The 10,446-nt window shown below is 45.0% G+C and overlaps 1 protein-coding gene across 1 annotated transcript; it reads left to right on the top strand.

The window, feature by feature from the left end:
• Positions 1-22: 22 nt before the first annotated feature.
• On the top strand, positions 23-8,368 carry Ncbp2 (nuclear cap binding protein subunit 2). The gene is given in 5 exon segments (XM_059277510.1): positions 23-213; positions 5,479-5,660; positions 7,271-7,360; positions 7,362-7,407; positions 7,864-8,368. Coding segments are annotated over 5 exon segments (468 nt in total). The 5' UTR covers positions 23-135; the 3' UTR covers positions 7,936-8,368.
• Positions 8,369-10,446: the final 2,078 nt, after the last annotated feature.

Genomic DNA, 10,446 nt, shown 5'->3' with positions numbered 1-10,446 from the left:
ACCAGGATTGGCCCCGACCGCGTCCGCTTACAGCAGCAGGCCGCACACACTTCCGTTTCCGCCGCCGCCGCCGCCGCCGCTGCCGCCGCCTGGTCCTTCCAGCCGTGGCCGCGTCGTGGTTCGTGTCTCTGCACCATGTCCGGTGGCCTCCTGAAGGCGCTGCGCAGCGACTCCTACGTGGAGCTCAGCGAGTACCGGGACCAGCACTTCCGGGTGAGGCGGGCCGGGCCACGAGAGGGGCAAGCCTTGGGCTCGAAGACTGAGAAACGGCTTGCACTTGTCTTACTGGGTCTTCCTGTCTTGTTGGGGTCCTAGCGGTGTTTGGAGATCACTGAGGCCACTTTATCTCCTAGGGAACTTGAGACCTGTTTTTACATTCTCTTAATGCCGCTGCTGGCACCAGCACCCAGGCAGGCAGGTCTGGGTAGTACGGAGGCTGATTGATGGGCTTGTCTTGCTTGGGAAAAGTGACTGTCATGAAGAGGAGGTATCCCTGCGGCGGCTGAGTAGACGCTATAGCCGTTTTTGTTTTTATAATCAGCCAGACCCTGCCGTTTGGCACCGCAGTCCTTAGTGTTGTAAGTCAGTCCTACAAAATTGGCAGTAAGGAGACTCCCAAGTTGAGTCCCGTTTTTACTGTCTGAGCAGGCATCAGAATGGACAAGCCACACGAGTCACATTAAGGTTGTCTGGATGGCAAAATCCAGTACAGCCATTGGCTACGCAGAGAAACCCTGTCTCGAAAAACAAACAAAAAAAAGAAACTCAGCCAGCCTAATTTGAAAATGTATACTGTGTGTCTGGTATGAGTTTCACTTCTACCGCTTTTTACAGTTCTCATTACTTTGAACAGTTCCACATCAGTCACTTAACCCCTTTTGAATTTAAAGCATCATGCAAGGTTAAAACCAGGAGAGGAATCATTCATTTCTTCTGTCAAAAGCCTGTAGGTCTCTTCGAACAGTAACAATTTCTGTCGTGTGCTTTTTCTGGTGTCTTCTGAATGCAATGTCAGTGCTGTATTGAGTGTGAAATTAAGTTACACTGATGCTGTAGACTCTTTGGATTTTACTTGTATCTGAGAAGAGAGCAGCAGTACAAAGTAAATCTGCTAGCCAGGTGGGGTGGTGGACCATCTGTAGTCCTAGCTGTTCTGGAGACTGAGGCAGAAAGATAACAAGTTTGAGACCAGCCTGCACATGTAAAAAGCAAATGGTGAAGGGATTGTTTTCTCTAACGGATCATCTAAAGTTCTAAAACCTTGTGTTCGTTTGGTTTGGTGATTTTGTTGTTTGGTTTTTGAGACAGGGTTTCTCTCTGTAACCGCCCTGGCTGTCCTGGAACTCCCTCTGTAGACCCAACTGGCCTCGAACTCACAGAGATCTGTCTGTCTCAGCCTCACAAATGCTGGGGTTAAAGGCGTGCGCCACCACCGCCCGGCTGTTTGTTTGAACACACAGTGACTATGGTTCCATAGACTTCACCTGTTCAGCCCTATAGTGGTCTTAAGGCAATGTGGCAGTAGGGATAAGACCAGAATTTTACTTGTTTTGTGTTTTGAGGCAAGGTCTTACTGTATAGCCTTGGGGAACTAAACTAGGCTGGCTTTGAACTCATCAGAGGCCCACCTGCTTCTGCCTCCCAAGTGCTAGGATTAAGAGTGTACCACCATGCTCAGCCCAAGACTAAGTTCAAATTCTGGCTATAACGCCTGTGTTTCACCTTAGGTGACTCAACTGTTTTTTCTCACATGTAAAATGGGAATGATGCATTAGAACCTACCACATATAGTTCTGATAATAATTAAATAAAACAACGTATATGTAGCTTTCTGACCTGCAGTCCTTTGAGCCTTCCCCGGGGCAGGCAGAATTACTATTTTCTTGTGTACAGCTGCATGTCTGACTTTTAAAACTGTGATGTGGAGGGCTACAGAAATGGCTCAGAGGTTAGCACAGGCTGTTCTTGAGGACTTGGATTTAGTCCCCAGCACCTACATGATGCCTCACAACCATCTCTAATGAATTCCAGGGGATCCGATCCCTATTCTGCTCTCTGAAGGCACTAGCCATGCACATGGTGCACAGACAGAAAAGCAGGCAAAACACCAATACCCATAAAATAATCATAAACCTAACCCACAAAACCGTAGCTTGGAGATGGGCGTGGTGATCCATGCATTTGGGGGAGGTGGTAGCATGAATATCGGGAGTTTGAGGCCAGACTGGGCTCCATGGTCCTATCTCAAAACACAAAACAAACCAATTGGGCTAATAGACATAGCTCAATAGGTAGAATATTTGCCTGGCATGCACACATGAAGCCCATGGGTAGATCTTGAGCTGTACATAACCCCAGAGTGGTGGTGAATGCCTGTGCTTACTGGAAGGTGGGGGCAGGAGGATCAGAAATTCAGTGTCATCGTGGTTGCATTGTAGGTTCAGTAAAGCCTGAGCTACATGAAACACTGTCTCAAAAAACAAAATAGCAAACAATAAAACAAAACAAGTGTCTAGAGAGATGGCAGAAGTAGTACTCTACCAGAGGACCCTAGTTCAGTCCCTAGTACACCAGGTATCTCAGCCAGTTTCAGGGAATTCTATGCCTATGTGCGCGCGCGCGCGCACACACACACACACACACACACACACACACACACACACACAGGGAGGGGATGGAGGGGGGTGTAACTTGGTTTTTTGTTTTGTTTTGTTTTTTTGTTTTTTCTCGAGACAGGGTTTCTCTGTGTAATTTTGGTGCCTGTTCTGGATCTCGCTCTGTAGACCAGGCTGGCCTCGAACTCACAGAGATCCACCTGGCTCTGCCTCCCGAGTGCTGGGATTAAAGGTGTATGCCACCACTGCCCGGCCAAGGGAATAACTTAAAAAGTAAACAAAACTACAGAGCTGGAGAGATGGGTCAGTGTTGAGAGCACATACTACTCTTGCAAATGAGGCAGGTTTGGTTCCCAGGAGCCACACTACATGGGTTAGAACTGCTTGTAACTCCAGCTTCAGAGGTTCCAACACCCTATTCTAGCCTCCAAAGCACTGCATGCACATGGATGTTCCCCCACACAAACATACAGACATACATTTCAATTGACCCTTCATACTGTGTCTCTTTCACTTTGCACTCCAACTTGGGATAGCTCAGAGGTTAAGAGCACTTGCTGCTCTTGCAGAGGACCAGGGTTTGGTTCCCAGGAACCCCATGGTGGCTCACAACCATCTCTAACTGCAGTTCCAACTCCCTCTTCTGGCCTCCATGAGTACTACATGCAGGTGGTACATGTTCTCGTGTGTGTGTGTGTGTGTGTGTGTGTGTGTGTGTGTGTGTGTGTGTGTGTGTACACGCAAAACACATTAAATAAAAAATTTTAAAAACAAAAAACCAACCAAACAAAACTCTAGCAGTTCCTAGTCATGGAAGACTGAAGCCCCAACTGTGTGTGTGTGTGTGTGTGTGTGTGTGTGTGTGTGTGTGTGTGTATGGGCAAAACACATTAAATTAAAATCTTTAAAAACAAAAAACCAAACAAACAAAACTCTAGCAGTTCCTAGTCCTGGAAGACTGAAGCCCCAACTGGGGAAGTAAGCCAGACTCTTTAGTTTCCTCTCAGTTTTTCCATGTTTCTCTAATCTGTCACTAAATTTGCTCACATAAAACCTACTATTCTGGGCTGGAGGTTAGGAGCACTGGTTGCTCTTCCACTTCCCAAGTTCAATTCCCAGCAACCACATGATGGCTCACAGCCATCTGTAATGAGATCTGGTGCCCTCTTCTGGCCTGCAGGCAAACATGCAGCAGAACACTGTATACATAATAAATACTGCTAGCCTGAGTTCTGTGTTACAAAGAATTCAGAAGTGATTAATGCACTCATATTCTCAGAATAAAGGGAACTGGATCAACATTTCCTAAGGACTGCTAAATGGAAAATGGAGTGTTCTTGAGTGAATGCCCTGAACATGAGTCTTCTCAGCTACTCTCCAGCTGGATTCCATCTATGGCTAATGTCTGGGCCCTCACACTAGGCTAAAAATATCTGGTCAGTTGGTGGGCCTGTTGACCACGTCTGTATATCTGTGTCCTTTCCAGCGGGAATGCTAGAAAGCGCAGGGATGACACCTAAAATACCATGCTAGTTGAGTGTTGTGGCTCGTGTGTAATCACAGCATTCAGAGAGCTGAAGCAGGGTGTTGAAAGTTCAAGACTGGTCTAGGCTACAGTGTAAGGTCCTGGAGAAAAGAGAAACAAAGCTGGGGCGGGGTTGTTGTTCAGCATGCTAACCTGAGTCTGTTCCCCATCACCACAGTGATCAAACACCAGGTCTAGGCCACAGTGAACCACTGTGGCCCTGGAGGTTGTTGTGTGGGCTGAAGCCCACTTGACTCCCATTCCTAGCTTTCTGGCTTCACCCTGTCTTTTAAAGAAAGTGAGTCTTGCTAGGTGGCGGTGGTGCACACCTTTAATCCCAGCACTGGGGAGGCAGAGCCAGGTGGATCTCTGTGAGTTTGAGGCCAGCCTGGTCTACAGAGCGAGATCCAGGACAGTCAGGATACACAGAGAAACCCTGTCTTGAAAAACCAAAAAAAAAAAGAAGAAGAAAGAAAAAGAGTTCTCTTTCCATGCCACTCGTAGGGCAGTGTGGTATAGGAGGAGTTACATGCTCTGTTTCTCCACTAAAAGCAGGCTATATTTTAGAATGGGAATACTTCCAGGCTGGTAGAGTTCTTGCCTAATATGTCACATCTTGTGTTCAATCTCCAACGCCACCCAAAACCAATCCACACTTTAAAATATATTTTATTTATGTACATGAGCGTTTGCCTGGATGTACGTTTGTGCACCACATGCATGCCTGGTGACCAACCACAGAAGCCAGAAGAGGGCGTTGAATCCTCTAGGACTGGAAATAGACAGTCCTAAGCTGCCATGTGGGCAATGGGAATTGAGCAGTGTCCTCTGGAATAGTCATCTCTGCATCCACCCCAACCCCCAACCCCCCAAAGCCACCTCTCATGGCACGGAAGAGTATGCTAGGAATCAGGGTGATGAGAGGTTTTAATTTCCAAATCAGAATGGGCTTCTTTATTATACTTAGGAATAGGACTTTAAGCAAGGCTCAAGTCTGTTGTTCATTTTATGTATGTGTAATGCTTGCGGAGGGCACAGGAAACTTGAGGAATGGTTTCTCACCTTTCACCTCTTTGAGGATTCACTCTTGTCTCTGCTCTGTCTGTGTACTCCAGGCAAGGCTGGCCTCAAGCTTCAAGGAGAATCTCCTGTAGGAGTTCTGGGATTTCGGGTGCATGCCACCACATCCAGCTTCTCACTTGGGTTCCAGGGATCGAACTCAGGTTGTCAGGGTTGCACAGCTAGTGCTTTTACCCGCTGAGCATTCGACAGCCCTAGCTGTAAGCAGACCTCCTTTTAGGTTGTAATGTTTAACTTCGTCTCTATTTGAAATTCTAGGGCGACAATGAAGAACAAGAAAAATTACTGAAGAAAAGCTGTACATTATATGTTGGAAATCTTTCCTTTTATACAACTGAAGAACAGATTTATGAACTCTTCAGCAAAAGTGGTGACATAAAGAAGATCATCATGGGTCTGGATAAAATGAAGAAGACGGCATGTGGGTTCTGTTTTGTGGAGTATCCTTGGGGATATGATTTAACTGTCGAACCAGGACAGGACGCAAGAGCCGGAGGTCCTGCCTTTTCCTTTTCTTTTCTTTTTTTGAGACAGGGTCTCACTGTGTGGCCCTGGCTAACTGGAACTCTAGCCATCACTATAATCCCTATAGTTTTCTCTCAGTTCTTCCCATGAGTCATATTCTGTAAACTGTGAAACTGACACTGCGTGCTGTTCAGAAATTTTGTTCACAGATGAATCTTTAAGAAAAAGTGTCTAATCCCAGCACTTGGGAGACAAAGGCAGGTGGATTTCTGGGTTTGAGGCCAGCCTGCTCCACCTAGTGAGTTCTAGGACAGCCAAGGCTACACAGAGAAACCCTGTCTCGAAAAACCAAAAAGAGTTCTAGCCATGGTGACACACACCTTGGATCACTTTAATCCTGGCACTCAAGGTGGAGTCAGGTGGATTTCTGTGAGTTTGGGCTCAGCTTGGTTTATATAATGAGTTCAGGACAGCTGGAGATACAGAACATCTCCAAAGGGAGAAAAAAAAGCATCATCTTATGTTGTTTAGCTCTCCACTCTTGGGATAAGCCTCCAGGCAGGTGAGGCCCTTGCCACCACAATTTCATGATAAGTGGACAAAGAGAAGCCTACTCTTGCTCGCTGGTTCTGCTCTTTGTCAAGCATTCGTGAAACAGGTCATTAAATGCCTACTGCTTGCCAGGCATTGTCTAGGTGTCAGGTGCTGGCATTTCACCAGAGGTTTCCCTATCTAAAGACAAGGAAAGACTAATTTAAACCAGCAAGTCCAGCTGTGAATTATAATTGCTTAAGTCAGTAATTAGGATTTTTTTAATTTATATATGTATAAGCATGTATATGTTTATGCATGTATATGAGTAAGATTTTTCTTTTGTGGTGGTGGTTCTTAAACTTTTTATTATATTTAACTTTTGATGTTGGTGCTTTGCCTTCATGTATGTCTGTGCACTGCGTGCATACCTGATACCCTCTGAGGTCCTAAGAAGGCATCAGATCTGGGAACTGGAGTTCTGTTGTAAACCACCACATGGGTTCTGGGAATCAAGCCCAGGTCCTCAGAAAAAGCAAGTGCTCTTAACCATCGAGCCATCTCTCCGGCCACCACCACCCCCTTTGACATTGTTTTTGTTTTGAGACAGAATCTTGGTCTGTAGTCCTGGCTGGCCTCACACTCACAGAAATCCCACTGCTTCAGCCTCCTGAGTGCTAGGATCATGGACATGAACCACGATGTCCAACCTTATCATTGTTCTGCATAAGAAGTTTGTGGTCGAATATTACATTGACCATATTTTTCTATTTGCAAATCAAGACATGGACCAAGTAATTATTAGCAGATATACCTAGGAAATCATGACTGACTCAGGTCTGGACAAATGCCATTTACTTATCCTTTATGTGTCCCTAAGTGCTGTTGGAACAAGGTTGAACTGGCTTCTATAAAATGAGTATCTCTGTTACTAGTCTGGTTGGGCTAGCTTTTCACTTTTAATTTTTTTAGCAACTCTGTATTGTTAGATGTGTTGCTTCCTGTCTCTTGTTTGAAGAAATGCTGGTGGTGTTCCTTAACACTTCCACTTAAGATACTATTCAAGAGCAGATGCAGAGAACGCCATGAGGTACATAAACGGAACTCGTCTGGATGACCGGCTCATCCGCACAGACTGGGATGCGCTTTAAGGAGGGCAGGCAGTATGGACGTGGACGATCTGGGGGTCAGGTATGCATCTGAGCTAATCTGCCTGGGGTTCCAGTTATAATACAGGTGCTCTGTCAATGTGTGGAAATCCTTTTCTATGAGCTTGTGTTTGTTAGTTTTGATGGGGTTTTCCTGAGACAAGATCTTGGCCATGTAGCCAAACTGGCATCAAACTTGAGATCCTCTCGCCTCTGCCTCCTGAATGTTGAAATCACAGATGGGTGTGCACCAGGGCCAATGATAAGGAAATTTCAGACTTTGAAATATTCTGTACATTTCTTTAAGTGTTACTGAACTCATGCTAGAGGCCTTCCTCCTGCAACAAGGTCTGGAACAAAAGCAAAATGCCTGTCAATGAGTTTTACTTTAACTTTTATGCCCTGCTTGTTCTTGGACATCTGAAAAGGTTTGGCTATGCTGCCATGATTGATTGTTATATCAACGGCCCATGGTGCTCTGTTGTTTGTTTTCAATTAGGTTCGAGATGAATATCGGGATGACTACGATGCTGGCAGAGGCGGCTATGGCAAATTGGCACAAAAACAGTGAGTGGAGAGAGCCCCGAGTACACAGCTCACTCTTGACTGTTGATGAGCGTGACCCAAGGTTTGATCAGATCTCTGTTGCACTGGAAGCCACTTCCGGTTTTCTTCTGAAACATTAAAAGACAGAATCCAAAAGAATGCCTTTAATTCTGGTCTTATTAGGTTGATTTTCTGTTACTAGGTCAAAAACTGTAATCCTGGGCAACAGACTCATTCTGTGCCGATTAAACTGTCAGCCGGAATCTACACTTCGTTTTAAGAACTGACTTTATAGCCAGGCAGTGGTGGCGCACGCCTTTAATCCCAGCACTTGGGAGGCAGAGGCAGGTGGATCTCTGTGAGTTCGAGGCCAGCCTGGTCTACAGAGTGAGTTCCAGGACAGGCTCCAAAAGCTACACAGAGAAACCCTGTTCAAAAAACAAGACAAAAAAAAAGAATTGACTTTTCAAGTAGTCTGGTAATCTTCATAGGAAGTGATGTCATTTTTTACATTTTAGGTTTGCATGTGTATTGCTGAGATTTTGCTATAGTCTGTAGCTTTGCTCTAAATTAGGAACAGGTACTTGTCAACTAGATTTGCTTTTTATATTTCAATATGGCTGGCACAAAAGTCAGCCTTAATTAAAGTCCTAGGATGCTACCTGCTTCTGTGCTTTATATTGTCAGGACAGTATCAGGACTTGAAGAGTGGTCACTAAACACATTCCTCAAAAGATACAAATCTTTCACTGACAGTTTAAAACAAAACAAGAAACAACAACAGAAAACCCAGAAACAAACAAAAAACCCCAAGGACTTTGTTAGACAGAGAGCCTCTGTTATCCTAAGAAGTCGGGGAAGACACTTGTCAGTGGGGAATGGAATGAAAGTTCACTGTCTGGACATGGAAGCTGTGATTGGGCCATTGGATTATTTTTTCCTATTTTCAAAATGACTTGGACTAGAATGGGCTTTTAAAGGGGGCTTCAGCCAGGCCTATAATCCTGGCTACTTGGGAGGCTGAAGCAAGAGAATCAAAAGTTCAAGGCCAGCTAGGGCACCTTTGAGTCTGCCTCAAAATAGGAACAGAAAAGGGGTGGAGGCGGGGGGTGGGGGGGCACAGTGGTTAGGTACTTATGTGAGTGGTTCTGGGTTTAGGACTGCCTAAACAATAAAAGAGTTTGAAAACTGGAGTGTTTACCAACAGAAAGCCTCCTCCAGAAATGTCTGTTTTAACTGGTACACATCCTTCAGTCTGTTTTCTTTTTTTCCCTCAAATTGTGCTTGCTGAGGCCCATGCATTAACAGTAAGCTGGAGGTCTCTACAGAGAGAGTCTAGAGGATTTTGCATTTTCGTTCTAATACTACATATGAGTAATTTTTCAAGATACAAAAAAAGGGAAATCTTTTCATCTGTTACTTTTTTACTAAAGCATCTTCTAATTCTTACTAGTTTTTCAAAGTTGGGGCGAACATCTTTGAGGCTGAATTAAGTGTGATTTTCTTGGAGCTGTAACTACTGTAATGGAACAGCTTAGGAAGCCCATTTGCAAACACTTAATGAGGAGACACTTGAGTTTTAAAATAAAGGTTTTTGTACTGTAGTTTGAACTGTTTATCATATTCTTTTGTAGTAAAATATAACTCAGATTTCTATAATCTTGTGACCCAAAACAGTGGGAATTTTATCTTCTGTAACAAGTTTCAATAAATTTAGACCAACTTATTCTGTGTATATTTCCTTGCCTATAAAAAAAGGATGTTTGGATGCCCTGTACCCTGGGAGAGGTAATGTACAAAACTCGTATGTCCATTTCAGTCCGACATCTGTAACTACGATGGCAGGGCATGAGAGGAAGTGTGGGTCCCCTGTGAAGACAAAGATGCACCAAGCAGCTGCTGAAGGAGGAGGGCAGAGGCCAGTTTCCCAGGATGTAGACTCCAGATGATGGGACAGGAAGGAGATGGGGCTGAATCAAGAGGATTTTTCCTGGGCTTGAGGATGCTAATTTTGACAGTCTTTTTCTATTACATCCCGTGCTGTAGGGTTTCTACTGCTGTGAAGAGACACCATGACCACGGCAACTCTTACAAAGGAAAACGTTTAATGGAGTGGCTTACAGTTTCAGGGGTTTAGTTCATTATCATCATGGTGGGACACGCAGGCAGACATGGTGCTGGAGAAGTAGCTGAGAGTTCTGTATCTTGACCCGTAGGCAGCAGGAATCTGTTCCACACTGGGTATACCTTAGGCATAGGAGACCTCAAAGCCTACCCCCACAGTGACACACTTCCTCCAACAAGGCCACACACACTCCAACAAAGCCACACCTCCTAAGCCACTCCCTATGGGGACCATTTTCTTTCAAACCACCACACCCCTCTTCCCTACTGCAGATACAGTATCTGAACTACATCCCATTTTAATCAAAGAAAGTGAGCTCTCAGAAGTGTATGCTAAGATGGGTGTGGTGACACATGCCTGAAATCCTAATTCTTGGGAAGGTGAGGGAAAAAGACTAGCTGAGGTTACACA

Source organism: Peromyscus eremicus, chromosome 12 (genome assembly GCF_949786415.1).
Source record: "Peromyscus eremicus chromosome 12, PerEre_H2_v1, whole genome shotgun sequence".
Lineage (NCBI taxonomy): Eukaryota > Metazoa > Chordata > Mammalia > Rodentia > Cricetidae > Peromyscus > Peromyscus eremicus.
The sequence above is the reverse complement of the archived record's forward strand: the minus strand, read 5'-3'. Positions and strand labels throughout refer to the sequence as shown.